This window comes from Falco punctatus, assembly GCF_963210335.1.
Source record: "Falco punctatus genome assembly, chromosome: 4".
In the NCBI taxonomy this organism is placed as follows: Eukaryota; Metazoa; Chordata; class Aves; order Falconiformes; family Falconidae; genus Falco; species Falco punctatus.
The window spans coordinates 93,901,619-93,921,256 of NC_137583.1; the positions used below are offsets into that span (position 1 = coordinate 93,901,619).

At 41.5% G+C, this 19,638-nt stretch overlaps 1 protein-coding gene across 1 annotated transcript in view; it reads left to right on the top strand.

The window, feature by feature from the left end:
• Window positions 1–19,638, top strand: part of NPSR1 (neuropeptide S receptor 1) — a 69,640-nt gene that overhangs the window by 14,150 nt on the left and 35,852 nt on the right. Inside the window, exon 2 of the mRNA XM_080383389.1 lies at window positions 6,294–6,426. Coding sequence (XP_080239515.1) covers window positions 6,294–6,426 — 133 coding nt within the window. The remainder of the gene's footprint in view (window positions 1–6,293; window positions 6,427–19,638) is intronic.

Below are 19,638 nucleotides of genomic sequence, written 5' to 3' on the forward strand. Positions count from 1 at the left end.
AAAGTAACAATAGTCATGATCCCTTCAATGGCATCACACTTTTACTTCTCATGGTTTAAGCTAGTCACACCCTGGCAGGAATTCTTCATCTTAGGCCTCCATGCTTATAAGCATAAGACAAATGCCATTTTACGCTTTTAAAGTCCTTTTTCCTAAGACTAATATGTTTATGTCGTTTCCATGCCAGTAGCCTTTACACCCGTACTCTTTACTGGCAGAGTGAACTTTAATTTACATAAGATTCCCACAAAGATGAGTTGTTCACGTTTTTATGATACAGTAAATAATATACAGCTTGTGCAAGGCACTCATCTGTAAAAGCACCTTTTAGGTCTTACGCATACTTGTGTGTGCATAATAATTCAGATAGGGAAGGACTTCTGGAGGTCACCTGTACCACCCACTCGAAAGCAAATTCAAACTATGCCAGATTGCTCAGGGCAGCGTCCACTCAAGTTTTGAGCATCTCAAGGGATGGAGATCCCGCAGCCTCTCAGGCTCCCATCCCAGTGTTTGACCACCCTCAGGATAAACACCTTTCTTAATGCCTAATCCAAATGTCCCCTGTTACAACTCTTACTTGTGGCCTCCAGACCTTTCAATGTGCACATCCAAGAAGAACCTGGCTCACTCTTCTCTGCACCCTCCTGTTAGATAGCTGTAGGCACCAGTTAGACCCCACAAGTCTCCTCTAGGGTTTCTGCTGTGGAGGAGTCTCGCAGTATGAGACAGAGGGGGGGTTATTTATTTTTGGGGTTTTAATTTATTTTTAAAAAAATTATGAATTATGTCAGAGGTTGTGCCAGTACTTTTAAGAGTCCTTAATTAAATTGTGCCAATGACTGTCTTTGATTTCTTCTAGTGTTGCAGTCCAAAGTGCAATTTGCGATAGAAGTAAACGAACTATAAATCCCTGACTGAAATCAGTCAAGCTGCATGGCACCTGGCTGCCTCAGGAAAGCTAAGCTTCCTGATTTTGTTGTTGGGGTATTTTTGGGGTGGGGGCGGGGTGGTATTTTTTCTTTTGTTCCAGTCTAAATGTGGGCTGTTAAAATAGCAAATCTGTCCTGAACATTTTCGGTAGTGAAAGTTCAAGACTCCAGATCTTCCACAACAAGGTAAAAAAAATGTAAATCTAAGGTCCTCCATTTTCTTGCATGGCTTGCAATTAAAGTGATTACTTCAGAGGATAAGAAAATATTTTTTTTCCCCCTCCCTTAGGAAAGTGCAATGCAATCTGCTAGTGGTGAATCTGACCATGAGCATGACAGTTCCCCAATTTAGCAAGGAGATTTATGTGTTCTTCTTATGTGTTAAGAACATCCTTACAGAATTGTTTGGCTTGCTCTATGATTACATCTCTCTTGTGATCTCAATTGCTGCAATAGGCTATGCTAGAAATATAATTTTTAAAATATACGAAAGGCAAGCAGGAAGAATATTTGCATATTTCCAGAATTTAATCAACCAGCAAGAGGAAGTTGTTCAGAGACTTAAGCAGCTCCTGACCTGTGATATGAGGGATCAGTGCCCCTTCTTCACCCAGGTGACCAAAGACGTGGAGCAGGAACGCACCAGGTCAGTAAGGACACGAATTCTCTATAGGCCTCCCCTCCTCACATTAAGAGGCCAAGAGACACATCAGGAACAGAGTACCTCTCCCTCTCTTTTGCTGTTTATTTGCTCATTACTTACCTGGCAACCTATTTTTTCCCAGCTGTTTCCCCACCAGCCTCAGCAGCTAGAACAAAAGTTCTTGTTCAAGTACAAACGTGCTTTGTCCATTGATGCTGAACCTCTCCTGAGGTCTTGATAAAAGCTGCTCACAAGGATGATCTTTATCTGTCTTGATAGACTTACCACAGCCTATGGATTCAGAAATTTTGTCAGAGAAACAAAATAAACCTCTTCTACAAGCAGAAGAAAATGCACACAATCTTCAGACAGGTTTTCTGGCTTAAATTTCACCCATGAAGAGGCTTGCTTCATTGACTAAAGCTGGTTTTAATGTTTAAGAAAATTAACAAAACATGAATATGCGCTCCAGATGTCAAGCACTTCCATGCTCCAAACCCAGCAGTCTTGTGGAATAGTAGAGCATCCAATGGTTATAGTCAAACCAATGAAATCCTCTTGACTTTGTTTTGGTTTATGACCTTAATTAATTTGCCAGCATCTTTAGTTTTTCTAGTCTAGAAGAGCTGGTGTATGACACTAGTCTCCCTCGCAGCATTCTCATGCAATGCAGTTAGCAATGCCCATTGCAAAAGCAGCCCTTGCCAAAAGCTCCTACACAGGTGTTTAGGAGATGTTCTTATCTGTCTTTTTATCCAAAATACCTCTGATGTCTGTGCAACATGTTATTAAACAATGTTTTTTTCTAAATCACCTTGCTGAGGATTGTTAGAAAAAGGATTTTTGCTTGATGAACAAAGAAGGCATGAACCTCTATGTCTAAACCTCTATGTCTAAACAACCTTAAGGTGATGAATAAAACAAAATTATAGAAAATGCAGCTGGAGTGAAGTTCAGGGATCAATCAGCTACGTCTCTAATCTAAAAACTATTTTTAAGACCTTCACAGATGGAGGTTTCACTGACTCAATCAATCTATCTATATATATGGTGTATTTTTAAGTCAAGTTTTTAAAGCGATCAGCCTGAATTCTGTAGTTTTCGTTCACTGATTTTCAGCCAGTCTCCAGGGGATCTGAAGAAGAGACTATACCTTTCCTTTTTTACATCAGCCTTTTTGTGACTTCAAGGCTATGTTCATATTTTCCTGCAGTTTGCTTTTTACTAGATTAAGCAACTTAATTCATGAAGTCTTATTGCCTGGCTATATCTTCTAGACTGCTATCAACTCATTGCTTTGTGCCTCATGAGGCGTGGTGCCCAGGAGTGGGTACGGTACAGCTGCTGGGTACAGTGGAAGGGTTAGAGCAGGGGCACACGAGACTAGTGTTAATCCCGTGACGGTGGTTATCGCTCTCGTGATAGGGTGATGTTATTAAATCCCGTTCCACTTGGGGGGCACTTTCTGTGCTGCATGTGGGGGGGCATGGTTTGAAGGCTTGCCCAACCTGATGTCATTATGCCCACTACACTGTGAAGTGCTGCACTTCTGCTTTGTTGGACAGCATCTTGGGGTTTTTTTCCAATGCCTGTTTCCGATTCATCAAGATAATTTTGAATTCTAAACCTAGCAACTATGAAGGCCTTTATCACGGTAGGCATCCCATTAATAACCACAGAAGTTTTCATTCTGCAAGCTAACAGACTGAGAGAGGCTGCAGTGATTTAAGTTCTCTATTATTATAGCTCCTTAATCCCCAAGAATAAGATACTTTTCTCTTCTCTCTCTCTGAATGGCAGCTACCACAAATAGATTAATAGAAACTTTAGCTTTATTCCTTTGTCTATGGCCTTTCAAACTCACCTCTCCTATATTCAGCTTTTGCACCTTTTAGGTTACCTTTTTAGCTGGTTTAATTATATATTTCCATAGAGGCTGAGCCTAAAATTGCTTAACTGTTAAGCACCACTTTTTAACTTGGCAGGAGGGGATTTAAACTGACTGTATGTGCTGCACCCCTATGGTGGGGAAACACCCCTCTAACAGTCTCTGTGGCTCCATAGCTACTTTTCTTCAGGAATTGTAAGAAGGTTTGCATGTCACATCCTTTTTCTGTTCATACCCATATCAGTACAATATAGGAATACAGAATTTCTTTCAAGAAAATGCTCTCCTGATTTTGTACCAGAGAAAATGGGAACAAGTCTTGCCCCTCAGCTTTCTTCACATGTGAAAGATCCTTTCTGAAATGGAAGACAAATCAAACCCTGTGGAGAACCCACTGATTTCAAGGACAAAAGTGATATGAAATCTTACCTTTTTTAATTTTAATTACCTTCCAAAAGGTCACTTCCTTCCAATTCCTGTTCAAAGCAAAGCATCCCCATAAAAATAGTTCCGCTATGTCTCTGCCACACATTTTGAAGGGAATTTGTTTCCAAGAAATTCAAGAGATTTGCAAACACTCAGAAAAGGTGGAGGTTGTTTTGTCTAAAAGCTAAGCATCCAGCCCACACAAGTTGTCTCATCTAGGTCACTATAATCAGTGAATACAGGCCATCCTGAAGTAGGTGAGATGAATGGTGACTCATCTCTGAGACACTGCTATTATCTGGACTGCACTATGACAATTTAGAGTACTTGTCTCTCTTCAGAGCTTTAAAGTTAGGTGAGATGACCCAGATTATACATGATGCTGGCAAAAGTGATCATGCTGGGAAAAGTGAAACCATCTAAACACAGCCGTCATTGTATGCTTAAGCTGAGCTCTGGGTTCAGGCAGAGAGCGCAGCCTCGGGTGGCTCATACACGGGGTTTTGCCTTGCCTGCGTGCCCGCATAGCCCACAGGGTAGCGTGGCTACCTACCTGGCGCAAAGCTGAGGCTGGTTCCCACAAGTGTCAGTAGAGGAGGGACCATGCTTGCTGCCCATGAGGGGGCTAAGAGCTGAGGAGGCACTAGAGCTCGTGGCAGAGCGAGAAGCTCCTTGCCGCTGCTCCTTTCCCACCATTTCACCTTCCCTTCCCACACTCACAGCTGAGCTGTTTTCTCTTTGCGGGCAGCAGGAGCCCTGGTTTCTGCTCATCCATGACAAAGCCATGGGTTAGCAGCTGCCAAATGCTTTTAAGACATGCCCTCCTCTCCTTCTGCTCCGTCATCAGCCCAGTCAGGCAGGTGCGGGTCTCACTGGCAGCCCCCTTCCCCCTGCTTGCTCAGGGCAGTGCCTTTGGGGTCACTTCTGCTGGGATCCCTCTTCAGCTGCAGCCCTTACCCATCTCCCACATTATGGGGTTGGTGCCAGGAACTGGAAGATCCCAAATGACTGCACTGACATAACCCGAAACCCATCCCAGTTGCTAGGATGTGAATCCAGGAGACCAGTGCATCTGGAGCATTGGAAAGCCACAAGAAGGCAGAGCAGGGGCTGAAGGGGCTGCTGTATTTCAGTCATACAGACCGTCTCCTCCTGAAACATCAAAGGCAGGGACCTGCTTGGGAGCAGCAGGCTCTGGGAGAGGGGTCCCTATGGAAACTGGGTTTACCTTCCTATTTACCAGTTCTGCTGAGCCATTACATGTATTTTTTTCTCTCTTTGAATATGATAATAATGTGTATATTATTGCAGCTGGATACATTAGGGGTTTTTTTCTCCTGAGCATCCCTGCTCTATGCCCTTCAAACCTGTTACTGCAAAAAGTCCCCTCTTCTACTTGACTTTGCAGAAGAGCGGCAGGACCACCTTCCCCCATGCCACCGCAAACAGCTTTACACAGGACAGGTTTTTACAAGTGAGAGTTTTGCAGAAATGCAGAAGTTTCTCCAAGCTGACCCTACGCTCACCAGTCTTGGTGCTTCTCGGGCTCAGAGCTGGCTGGCTGCTCTGGAGAAAACACAAACCACAGTCTCACATGGCGAGGGGAAACCTACAGAGTGGCTGCTGCAAAGTGACCGTCCTGCACCTAGAGGACCAGACGGGGTTTGGTAGGCCAAAGGGAGGGAGAAGGTGGGGCGTGCTCTCGCCGAAACAAGCGAACGGGGATATGTGCATCCTTGTTCTTGCAGCCAGAGGATCCTGGTACTTTGAGAACGTGAGTAGCTTTTTTCTTTGCTTGCTTTTCTTTGTACACACCACCACTAGGGGACGTTTTGTCATCACGTATCGCTCGCTACACAATTTTACTTTTCCTGACAGTGGGGTCATGCTTTCTTTGCAACCTTGGTGCGCATCTAGATCATGGAGCGGATGTCTGCATTTTGTAGGGTTTGTGGATGACCCAGACTGGCTACAGCTGGGAAGAAGGGAAGTATTTATTTCCCCCATTTCTTCAAAGGAGTCCATCTATCAATATTCCTTATGAAGTAAGGCAGCTGGTTATTTCACAGCTTGCTGGAGCAACGCGGGAAAACTGAGGGCTGCCTCTCATTTTAGTGTTAAGTGCCAAACACAGACGCTGCTAGAGGTTTTGTGAAGATAGAAGTAATACACAGCCACTGCAAATCAAACTGGAATGAACATCAACAGCAGTGATGCATGTTAAGTATTTTCTGAAAGAGCAAGAATACCTTCTAGACTAAATGATTGAAATCAATTGGCAAAACTCACATTTCACTCCTTTTTTCCATTCTCATCTCATTTGTCCTAGGATAACTGACTGGCTTAACCCAAGTCACTACCCACCCACATACCGATACGCTTTTTTTCCTTTTCTCCAATGCAGACAGAGCAGCTGGTGACTCTTTGGATTCTCTTTATTGTCACAATTGCCGGAAACACCATTGTGCTCTTCTCTACCTGGAGGAGGAAGCGGAAATCCCGAATGACCTTCTTCGTTACACAGTTGGCAATCACAGGTAGCATACGGGAGGGGAAAGGGCATCTGAACTGCACAGGAACCACTATTAAAATGGCAAATCAGCAAATGCAAGTTTTGTGGTGGAGAATTCAAATTGACACCTAATGTCCAGCCGCAGCTTGCCATAAGGCAGATGGATGACTGCTTATCTTAGGGCTCAGTCTACCTCTGATGTTGTAGATTGCTAGATGTAGTTGCTAGATGTAGTAGTTAGTGTCTGTGTCAGATGCAGCAGCTGCAACTCATTGAATTCACCGGATCTTATCTTCCGGTCTGAATTTGCATCCACATTTCCTAGAAGTTATGTACCCAGCTGTTGTCACAGAACTCTTTAAATTACACTAGTTTAAGATGAATCTCTTGTGTTTTTCTGCTAAAACTCTTTCTGAAGTACTTTGTAATGGTATTGCTCCATCAATTACGCTCTTGCATTGAAGAGTGAAAATAACCTCGTGTTGTCTGGTTTAACCAAGTAAGAGAAATATAAAAATGTGGGAGGAATGCATTTAGCTAATTTTTTTTAATGGAAAAAAGGAAGCTGATCCAAGAACTTTGTAGTTTTTAAACAAAATGGAAAATGTACAGAAACCTGGTTTGTAAAATATCAATCTCAGCAACTAGGAAACAAAAGCATAAACAGCACATTGTTTCTCTGTGGCCTTGAATGGACTAAATTTCGGGGGGGGTTATATTTCCATGGGGAATATATGTGCTATTTCTATAACAGTGTCCTGCTATTAATCCTTGCTTACAAGACAGCTGTGTTGTATTGCTTGTATATATAGGATATATTTGTATGCTTTCTGTTGCTTTTTTTTTTTTTTTTTTTTTTTTTTTTTTTTGTAAGATATGTTAGGAATTTCAGCAGTTTTCCACTAAAGAGCTATGTGATATTCCAGCAATATTGCATCCTCCTTTGGTGTCTGTTGTATCTTTTTTTAAACTGGAAAAGTGAAGGACTACACTCCCCAATTTTCAACATGCGCACTTTGCAAGTAAGTGAATTCTGGCTCACAGTCTCAACTGTGTCTGACCCAGAGCTTGTGCCATTGAAAGAACCACTGTCAGCTGAAACAGTTAGACCAAGGTGTGCAAAGCCATGCAAAGGGACAGTCCTGTAACTAGGGGTGATGTAAGGATTATTGCAAGGTAAGGACGTGAAAGTTTGCAGAGAGTCCTTTTCTGAAGTGCTGATGGCTAGTTTTCCTATTTACCTGTGAGTCATCCATAATAAACCATTTCACTTCTTATCTTGGTCCTGACTTTCACGTCACTTCCTTCGTGTGCCAGTGGTATTTTCCGTCAGGTTGTTGATGCAGCCTCACAGCACAGTCTGGAAGCATCAGTCACAGATCAAGCATTACAGTGTTCACAGGAGTTTCAATATAGCCAGTCTCTGCTCAGGGAGCTCCCAATCCCAGATGAATATACAGAAGATGATAAAAGGTAGGCAACCACGCAGTAGTACAGGCAAAGAGCAGAAGAGGTCTTCACAACTGAAGTGCCAGATGGACACCATCCATTTTTTTACCTACCATCATCAGCAAGTAGAGTACCAAGGGCAACAATCACGAGAAGGGCTTTGGAAGAGAGAAGGATGGAAAATGACCCTGTGTGTCCCTAGTACAGAAGGCATAAGGACTGGGTTCACTGCCAAAGCAAAGGCACAGATGGTCCATACAGCAGCATGGTGCCAGAAGAGAGGTCCTAAGAGGGAAAGCTCAGCTAAACAGCAAAGGGTCTTGTCCTAGTAAGAAAACAAATGTATTTACTGCAGCAGAGGAAGAACGGCCATAATGACGTGGGTGTCCAGGTCAAAGGAATAAGAAACAGACAGAAATGTCTGGACCAGGATAGCCCAGGAGAAGGCTGGTCCACATGAGCTGTACTAGGAGGAGGCTACTCCTGTTGCTGCATTGGGTAAGGCCCAGGTGGGAATTTTGCCATTTTGGAATCAGAGGAAGAGCTGGCTTTTTGGATTTGAGTGGAAGTGGATAGAGAGTTATTCACTAGGGGTTCAAATACCATCTGCATGAAGGGAGGGTAAAGCATTGCAAGTTCAGTTTTGAGGGAGCTGGAAAATAATCAGCGGCAAAGACAACAAGGCAAATATCCCACTACACGTGGGCAGTGAATAGTGCTATACAGCTGACGTTACAATATTGTCCACGTGTTCCACTTGGGGATTCTTCTGACCTCCCCTTCCCTAAAATTATCCCTGCGTTTTAAATTCAGAGCTTCAAAGTGCCTGAGTTCAACAGCCTGTTCCATTTCATATTACAGAAATTCACACAGAAAACTTGCTTGACATTCACATCTGCAATGTTAAAAGAAGTAACACCAGCTTGAACAGCGAGGCTCCTTTCAAGCAATGTTGACTTCTTTTTTGTGATGCAGGAGTCAGAACTCTAATTTATCTTCCCGCACCAAGAGTTTCTGTCAGTATTTTGGCACAAAAAAATGACTTAATTCCTGAAATGGAGCCATTTCACTTTCTTATCTTCAGAAATATTAATAAGAACAAAGCAAGCTGGCAACAGTCATCATCCTTTCACAACAAGTTATGAGGTAGACGGAGAACATTATGAAAACACTGGCTTGTCACATTGCTTTGACATGCCAGGCATATTTAAATCCTACCAACTAAAGCCTAATCTCCTGGCAAACAGTTTCTGCTTAGTCAATATTACTACTTCCATCTATTTTGAGATTCTTGAAATATTTATTATTTCTGCCCCAGTAGCAGGGAGAAGAATAATGGATATAGCTTTATCAATGCAGGCATTTCAAAGCCATTTAAAAACTTTTTGTCTATTGATCTGTGGCTGAATAGTTGAGTAGTGTCCTCAATTCTCACATCTTCCCAGTAATGTAGCACCAAAACGAAATTAAAATATAGCCTTCGTGTTAGAATAAACAAGGTATTCAAAGCAAATTGTGCATAATACATGAATAGGAAATGAGCACTGTTGTTCTCCTTGACTGGTTGCCAAGCCAGATGCAGAAGAGAAGTAACTAACTGATTGAGGCTTCTTTCAGCACCGCTAGAATTCAGTGTTTCATCCCACTCGGCAAATTCAGAGATAAGACTCATGCTGATCCCTTACTACACCATAATTCAATGCGGTGCTCAAGGCTGCAGGGATCCGTAGGAATGCGAGCAATCCCTTCAGCTTCAGTGTCCTTAAAGATATTGCTGAAGCTGCGATTCAGAATATTTTGTGTTAAATATATGTCTATACAATGCCTGTGTCAGTACCATGTTTAAGTCTGTGCTTAACTCCCAGCTCATGCATAAATCTCTTTGAAATTATCTGGGAATTAAGCACTAGGAAATCTGCTAAGAGTTAACAGCTGAGTTGAACAATAGTATTAATCACTGAGCATCAGCTAATTTAACAAGGCGGAATAGTGCCGTATTTGCCTTGTGTTCAGTTTGCTTTCGGCCATATTCCCTTTTCAGAAAAATGTTTTTCTTAGAACCAAGCTCATCTGTAAAGACTGAAACTAAAGCTAGGTTTCCTACAGATTTCTATCTCCAAGGCAATTTATTTTCTCAGAAAGTGTAAGCTCTGAAGATTACCCTGTGAGGAGGGTATTTCTAAACACTTTCTCCCAAGTAGATTTCTTCTGAGTTTAGCACAAGTTACGCTTATGGCATAGCTGTCTCTCCTGGCAGGAAACCTCTCACATCACCCCTTACCTGGTGCCATTTCACATAACTTCAGAGTCTTTGTGTCTTTAAGATATTTGCCTCTGACTAAATTCACCGGGCGGTTCAACATCAAAGAGTGAGGTCTGACAGATGGGTGTGTCCACAGGCATTGTATCATGCTGGAAATTTTCCAGTGAAATATGGTTGTTTTCACAAAAGATGGTTTGTCGACACATTTATATCCATTGAGATCACCAAGCTCTACCAAATTAAGGCCTTCTTAATTCTGCTATCAAAATGTAAAAGCAGCGGATATGAGCATGTATAAAACACAATTATTTGAGTAGCATTGGACAATGAATGTCATTTATTGGCCAAACAGTCCATTCAATAAAAATGGTTGTTATTTGATCAATTCTAAAATCAATCAAGCAAATACATTAAAAAACTCAGCTGAAAAGTATTTTGCTTCTCATCAATCCTCATCCAGCTTTAACTACTACTCACAGAGGAACGTATTTAAGTTCTATTTAATGACCAAAAGTTCATAGCTTATTGAGTTTTTTTTTCCTCCAACATTAACATCTAAGAAGTTGGAGATGGAAATGTCATGACCATTAGCCCTGTGAGTTTCTCTTTCTATTCCAACTTTTAGCAGAAATCAGTGCCTTAAGAACAGTGTTAGATTTTGTCTGTTGTTAAGGTGAGAAATACATGTAGGCACTTTACCACATGCCTAGTTTTAAGCCATAGGCTGATGGATTTGGTTGGAAATACATGCTCACTTCAGTATTGCTGTGGCGGTAATGAAGAGAGAAAATAGGAAGAGCATCAGCTAATTCTATATTAGCTTACATATAAGCAGAAAACAAAAAGACAACCTGTAAAAATATTTAGCCATAGTCTGTATTATGATATAATACCAGATCCTAAGGCATGGCTTGAGAATGACATTAAAAAGAGAAGGAGGTATTTTTAAAACCATCTCTTTATATCATCACTGCCACCTTCTTCAGTGGCTCCCAAGCTGGACCACAGGATGCCTTGGTCCTTAAGCAGCTGCACTCATTTTGTTCAGTGATTAGTAAAAAGCCAATATGCTGAAAACTTGCTACAAGAGGGTTAGGTGGAAACAGACCCTGCTGAAGCAAGGAGTGTTTCTGTGCTGCTTCTGCCCAGACAGAGCATGCTTGTGGGACTAAAACCAGCTGGGCTCAGCCACCGACTTTTGGGATGGCTAGTTTAACTAGTTTGCTAGTTAAATGCATTTAATAGGTGCATCTAGCTCTACTACTACAACAGCTAAACATGAACAAACACATGATAAGTTGTCCTTCCTTTCTTCTTCTTTATTTTTCCTCTACAACAAAACCATTAAGGCACTCACTGCTTTAATGAACTGTGCCTGTCCTTCAATATTTTTCTTCCTTGTCTATATGACTCGAAGAAATGAAGATGACTTGTTACTCCCTGATCTGTACAAAAGCTTAATATAATAACACCATTACCAAAATTATCATGTAGAACAATATTAAGAGATAATTGTCTCAGTTCCAGCTTTTAATCTGGAAAATGGTACTTGTAATATTTCTGCACTTCAGAGAGATCACACATATGAATTCATCAGTTTTACAAGTACCTTAGACATCACAGTGATTATGAGCATTGGAAGTTAATTGCATAGAGCCAATTAGCAGCTAACTCAGCAAGTCAGCTTAATGGAGGTGGACTGTTGGCAGCCAAAGAGCCCATAGAGTTCCCAGTTATACTGGAAAACTTATACCTTGCCAGCAGGGTCTTGGCGGGAACCTGCCATCTGATTTACATGATTGCCCACTCAAGACACAGATACCTAATGCAGAATGCTGAAAGGAAACAGTTTCTTTCAACAATTCCCAGAAATCCGTGGCTTTCTCCCGTCTGCACCTCTACTTTCTGCTACTTTGGGGGGAAAAAATGAAGGAAAGGTGAGAGGCATCAGTATCCTCACCTGCAGAAAAGAAGACTTGGAGGAAGTTACAACTGGACTGCAGAGTTCATTGATAAAATTGAGAGAAGGATATCTGCATTTCTTATGTTCGTTATGTCCTAAAACCTCTTGAAAGTGTAATTAAAGTATGGCAAAGAAAAAGTCTCTGCTAATGGAACATCAACGCTACATGTTCCTGTCACTACTGCGAAGGATATGTATAAATTGGGAAGGAATGGTGTCATTTGTTAACATTTCTCAGTCAGGGACACTGAAATTTGATGGAGTACCCAGTGGCAGCTAAATTCCCCAATTTTGGAAGCCACCGGGTTCCTAACGCCTAGCTGGAAGTCCAACAACTCTGCAAGTCACCTGAGTGTACACACAGCTTGAAAAACAGGGAAAGAAATAGATTATATCCACCTTTCCTCTGCAGGCTAAAGAAACTATTGCATTTAGTACAACTGTTCATTTTGCATTCGCAGAATAAATGAGAATCAATTTACCAAGAGCAAAAATCGTCTCCAGTAGTAAACACAGCAATATTAACATTACTTATTCAGTGCATTCTATGAAACTATGTCGAGTTCTCTGCACTGGGAGTGAATAAGAAAATTCATTGCATGGCTGCGTTAGTTGCCTAGAGGAGAAGCAATCATTTTCCATCCCGATTCTGCCAAGAAGACTAATTCAGTAACTGGAAAACAACATAGGACTTACTTTAAGTTAGGTATGTATTAGTGTACCCAAACAGAGACATAATGCAGGATAAGATAAATGTGGTCACTGCCTGCAACACCCCATGGTAGCACGTGGCCAACCAGATTTGATACCCATTGCCATTTCTGGTGATTTAATACCACCTAGGGGAAACTCAAATTCTCCTTTGAACTTCAGCTCAGATTTGAAGATGAGTCATAGTACCGTAGATCATAATAACTGGACACTGACACTATACAATTCCGGTTTGATATTATGAATCATGGTTTTCTATACTCTTAGATTTCTTATGTGAACAGCCAGGAATATTTCTGTATGTCTATATCTAATCATTCTTGTCTGCCGATGTGGTTAATCAACACAGGATTCCATCTTTCCCAAGGAAAATAGAAAATACCCAGTACATGCATCCATCTTAAAATGCATTTTCTCCAAAACCAAGCCAGAAGCAGATGGGGTAAAAAGCAGGATATCCACAGAAGTTAGGCCAGGAAACCAAGATTGAGCATGAGCATCAACACTGAGTGACAGAAAGAAGCTTCATGCAAAGGGGGAGACATAGTCTATTCAATCAGGACCTCTGTTTCACAGTGTTTGGTCACACAGCCAAAGGGAAACAGTCATGGAAAAAAAAAAAGTAGATTTCATGTCTTAGAGGTGAAATGATAAATCTACAGGTCTGACATAAAGAACTTGGCATCCTGAAAACACATAGCTCCAATCCATTCTGGTAGTGTAGGAACAGCGAAACTGGGACTAGCACACAGACATTTAGTCTAGTTACACAACTGCCTTGTGAGGTTTAATGTAAAAGAAACTGCTTTTGGTGCAAAATAAACTCCTTGAAAAGGTGAAGTTATGCTCCCAAAAGAGTAAGGGGTCTAAGAGAAAAAGGTGGCCTTGAAGGACTTGCAGTGATCCTGTGTTCAAAGGCAGTTGGGTTGCCTTTGCCTCCTATGTACGTGGGCAAGAGAATTGGAGTCAAGGAAACAGAAAGACAAAGAAACAGTGATGGAGCTGATCTCTATGCAATAGCCAGAGAGTTTTAGTCTAGAATACGGTACCCCAAAATGCAGGCTGGTTAGTGCCCCACCAGGGAGCTTTTGTAGAGGTGGGACACCCAAAGAGTGTAGAAATGAGCTGTAGGTTTGCTGATGACTACTACTTCTGCTTTAGTTTCCAATTCACAGTGTTTTTAACCAGCCTGGACCCAAGCTTGTATACTCCATATTTTGCCTAATGCTCACGTATTCTTAGATACCGTCTTAAGGGCTCACTGGAAAGTCCAGGGCTGGACACAATATTCATGTTTGCTGCGACTCTATCCATTGTCGCTCACTGCAGTAGGAAACAGTAGTACTAACACAAAAGCAAAAAACCATGAAGTGCTGTATCTATAACAGTAAAATGCAATGTCCCTCCCATTAGTGGAAGTATAAAGATAATGAGCTCTCTGAATTTGCTACTGGAAGCAAGAATGGTCGTCCACTTAAACACCCTGTAATGATTGTTATTTATATAGCCTACTTTAATCTTACAAATGCAGGAACAAGAGGCCCGTGATTCATGGTTTGTAATTAATGTAATCACAACCCACTAGGCAAACATCCTTAAACCAGCATTTTTCAGCCTGTTGTCTCTGAGCAGTGGTCTTCAGATCCCTTACAGGTAACAAAAAACATTCTGCAGCATAGCTCCAAGCATAGAGCTGAAGTCCCTGCAGGCAAGAACTGATGAAAAAAAAACCTTCTTTCCTCAATGTGCAACATCTAAAACTGTACTAAATTGTTCCAAAAGGGGACAATTTGTGTGTTCATCACCCATAGGTGCTCAGAGCAGGATTTTCAAAGTGCCAAGTGATATAAACTATATCCCTTCTGCAGCTGCAAAGTAGCAGACACACTGTCCCAGCTTGCTAGTAGCTCCAGTACCAATTTCGGTGTAGGATTCATATCCTACATGATGTGGGTTTTTTCTCACATTGCACAGAGAAATCATTTTTAGCTTTTATTTGGTGGAGCCATGACATATTCTCAGTAGAGGTGTGGATTCCTGTACAAAGAATTTGAGTCTTTCCTTATATAACCTTTAGGGACTTAATAGGCTTTAGTCCACAAATCCACCTCCTTCTAAAGCAAAGAAAAACCAGCTACAATACACCTATAAATATTCAATACAGTACGCAATGATTATTCCTTTACGGTGTATATGTATGTTTAAAATCACAAGCAAGCACCAGACTTCTGTCCCTAAGTCACCCTGGAGTGCCTCTGAATGCCATCCCTAAGGACTGGGCCCCTGGACACTCCCACAATAGAAATAATAATATTAGTGGAACATCTTGTGACAATCCTATCTCCCCAAATTCACCCCAGGTCATACATTTTTAAACTAAGATGGAATCAGTCGCTCTGTTTGCTTTTCCTGGGCAATAAGTCATTTCTGAAAGGATTAAAAAATGATGAATGGACTTTAGGTGCCCTATGCACACAAAGGCACTGTCTTCTCATTTCGAGAGGCGTACACACAGCCTAAACTCCATTCCACTCACCCACCTACAGCTTTCCACATTGGAGATCCACATCTGCCATTTCTATTGTTTTAAAAGGAGCTGTCATCATTTCAGATCTTTGCATACAAATGCTTTTCCTGATGAGACATCTGTGAAACTAAAATGGACATTTCCTTCCAGCCACTTCCTGCTAGCAGGTTCCCCCCCGCGCCCCCCCCCCCCCCCCCCCCTTTCACCTTCAATGTAATTTCTCTACCCCTGTGCCGAGACCTGCACTGTGCAGCTAAATTACTGCGCCGTCACAGCAACGCTGGTACCAGGGAGGCTGTGCGGAGATTATAAAGGCACGCCTGGCCAGCCGCGGCACTTCTGAGGGCTGTAAAACAAAAATACAATGTGATCTGGGTGCATATGCTGGAGTGACCAAGCAACATTTGAAAGAAACAGCAAAAAGAACGATGAAATCCTAATCTTAGTAACTTTTCTAGTTAGCCTAGTGAAATGTGAATTAGGCGAGCATCCTCAGACACAGAGCTAGGCGGCCGAGTACTTTGTTGACAACCTACGTTTGCAGGTCTTGGCGCCAAAGGGATTTCAACCTGTGACCTTCTTCACCTGAGGAAGTTACTGTTATGTGGGGCATTGCACCTTTTGCTTTATACAGCACCGTTATTGGCAGGGAGGTTGGGAGGAAAGCGCTCTCTTAGCTTCTTGCCATGTGTACAGAAGGAGGTCTAAAGAAAGCATACAGCTCAACATCAGTCCTGGGAAGCAGAATGGGACATAACTGTCAGAGATATAATTGGATTAAGTTTCATGACTACATTCTTGCACACTGGTATTCATTTTAGGGATTATTCATGCCATCTATTTCAGGCGCCTCAGTGTAGGTATGTAAGATACAAAGTCACTCACCCTGTGCTCCATTTATAGCCAGTAGAGGAAAACACTCTGAGCTGCCTTTAAGTTTCACTGACTTGTACAGAAGGATTCAATTCCTAAATTTAGATCCCTAAAGTTGACTATATAAAACCCTCTGGTGTTTGTACGTCACCAAATATGTCAGGATTACTATGCAACTTTGACAACTAAGAAACTAATCTCCCACCATTTCAACCAGACCTCCGGAGGCTCTGACTCAAAACCCATCTGCAAATACAAAGTTTTGGAGGGAAGGTATTTCTCAGAACTTTTTTATTTAGTTAGTTTTAAGCACAGCAAGGCATATCAACATGTTAGCTTATGGAAAGGGCATGATTATTTCTTCTGTGCTCAGCTCTGTTTCTAAACAGCCACCAACTTTTTGCCCAAACTTTTCTGGGCTTTTCCCAAAAGACAATTTATTCAAGTGCCATCTAGAAAAAAAAGTGTATCTTAAGTGACAAAAGTTATCCCAGACCTGTGCAGTAACACTACAGCTGCATGATTAACCTTAAAGGCAAACCTTTGCTGTGCAGGTAACTGCCATGCCCTGCTGCATTAGCAGAAAGAACAACCTGAAATTCCTGAAGGAGGCAATGTGGATATGGATGCATTTTAGCAGATTGTTCTGTTTCTGCATGCATTGAATAGACACGCACGCAAAAAGCTTTTGTTAGTGTTAAACTGAGGTGGCTATAGCCACTCCATAGCCCAGACTTCGAAATCCAAAAGGAACTTGCACATAAGTCATGTATTTCTGTACTCCTCTTAAGTTAGGTGGGCAGTAGCAAGAAAGAAAGGTGAAAACCTGCTTAACAGGAACGGGAATAGTCAAAATAGGATGGGAATTACATCTGCACAAACCCCCAGACATTTCACTTCCAAGTCAGACTTCTTGCTACTTCTTAAGGAATAGGGATAACAACACTGGAAAAAAGCAGTTGGTTGATCACACCGATTTCTTAGACCAAGAGGTTACTGATAATGAACAGAAGTTCTTTTCATGAAGATGTTTGTACTTTCACTGTAAACTAGTGAATGGGAATGATAGATAAAATATTACCTGAACATGGCAGAAGCCTGAAGACTCAAAGTGGGGAATAGAGGGGTTTCAGCACAAGGAAACTGTTTGCTTTGAAGCTGTAGGAACCTGAAGAAACATGACAAACAGAGAAGTTTAACTATGTCCTAAGAAAAAAAAAATACATCAATATTTTACGGTTGTGTGTTTGTAAATATTTTTATGAAGTCATTTATGAACTGAAGAAATAATGTTAACAATAAAAATCAGATTCCATCCACTGAATGTGCCAGGACAGCTTTTTATCTACTGGGGTTTTGGTGTAACCTTACCTGTGAAGATGAGTAACACACCTCTACATTGTAAAATTATGTTCTATGGATGGATATTTTCTAGTCTTGAATGAAAGAGCTGATTTCTATCCATTTTCGTTTCCAGCTCACATAGGCAGGGAGAAAACCAGGAACTGATGTGGGAGTGGGGGAAGAGCTTTCTTAGAAATTGAATTTCCCATGCTACAGAGACAGGGATTGTATAAACACTGGTTTATGTGGGATTGCTGGAGTTGCTGCTATGTTACTACTAAGTCCAGAAAAACAATTTCAGGTATATTAAATATGGTAATTTCATACTGCTCATTAGGAAATAGTCTCTCCAGTGATATCTGATAAGTTGACTGAAATGCTAGAAATGTCATTTGTTGTTCAGTCTTCTTTGTTTTAAGGAAACACACAAAATATTTAAAAATCAAGGGGATGTTCTCTCTTATTTAAAGTTTTTACTGAAAAACTGCAAGGCCATGGACCTTTTCTCATAGAAGTCAGTAGCAGATCCCCTCCAAAAGGGCCAAAAAGTAAAAGTGGCTTTCTCTGTCAAGCCTAGCATGGAATCAATCCAGTGTCACCACTTCTCAGGTCAGCTTTGTACATGACCCTGGAAAAGTGAGGGGGTTTCGGTGTTTTGTTCATCTCTCTGAAAGGGCAATACCATATCACCTCTTCCATCTTTCATTTACAGAATCAATTTAAATTTGTGTCCCTGGATTTCGCTGACAGAAGCACATGCAGGCACACAGCAAGCCTGACAAATTTTAAATACTGAGCTTGTTAGATGGCACAGCCCATTTGGAGTAAGCCTCACAGTACTGGCTGCCTGGGACCCATGAAAACTGTACTGCAGCACTGATCCACTCATGCAGTGCATGCGTTTCCAATCCCTCATCATCTCCCCTGATGTGTTTTTACAGTGCTGTGAATTCAAACTCCCTATTAAACATTAGATAACTTTCTTTCTGTCTAAGAGTTATTAGTGGCAAATCTCATTGCTCTAAGTCAGAAACTATCATGAAATTTTAATGCACAAAAGACAGCACAGTGATAAAACTACACACCTGAAATCCTTGCTTTGCAAAGCTATCGAATCTAATATGAACGTGGCAGCCACATCAGTTGTGCATCAACCTAGTTTCTCTGAAGGGTCCTCTTATAATATTATACTCAAAATCATACCTCTTTCAGATGTTGAAGCTTCTTAAACAAACAAATCAGTAGTGTGTCCTGTACCTTTGCAACCCAGCCGTAAGCAAAGACTGTCTCTAAGTCTCCCTGCACAGGTATGCTAGCTTGGCAAAGTAACTGAAACCCCACAAGCAGGGTGTTCATCAAGTACCTCCCAAATGCCTGGTTTGCCTTTCATGCGGTAAATAAACCAGCTGGGTTTGTTCAAAATATGGCACCTTTTTCAACCCTCACGTGCATTATTATCTCTTTTCCTGGAAAAACTTGTCCAAACAGAAGTTTCGAGTTTGAGGGCATGTAGCACCTCAAATAATAGTGATGTGGTTGTAGAGTGGGTGAGACAGAGTTCAATGCTGACCACCTTGGTAGTTGGTGGAAATCAGCATGAAAGTGTTCCACACTGTGTCTGGGGCAGGGGAATGTGCGTGTGTGCTACACCTCAAGTATGGATTTTTGAAAAGCGATGGTATTAAAACTGCATGTTGCTAGCTTAATGTAAGCACGTGTCATCTCCAAAGGCATGCAGCACGGAACAGCTAGTGTGCTTAAAATTAGACTTCAGCTCATCCCTGCTAGCCTCTTCTGGGTACAGTGGAAGCATAAACTCCATCACTGAAAATAACTTTTACGTGCTTTTTCTGGGAAGAACACTCACTCTCCTATCTAGACAAAAGCTATCAAATTATCACTTATCAACATTTAGAGCTGGGAGCGGGGGATGGGGAAGGGAGCAGTGGAGAGCAGGAAAAGAAGGCAGTACAGTATACTATTATGAAAGGGAAAGTACGTTCCACTAATACACCAAAAGGGAAAAAATGAAATCGTATGCCCATAGAGAAACTGTTATTTGCAATAAAGATCTTGAGGCCAACTGAAAAAATAAAGATGTTGACAA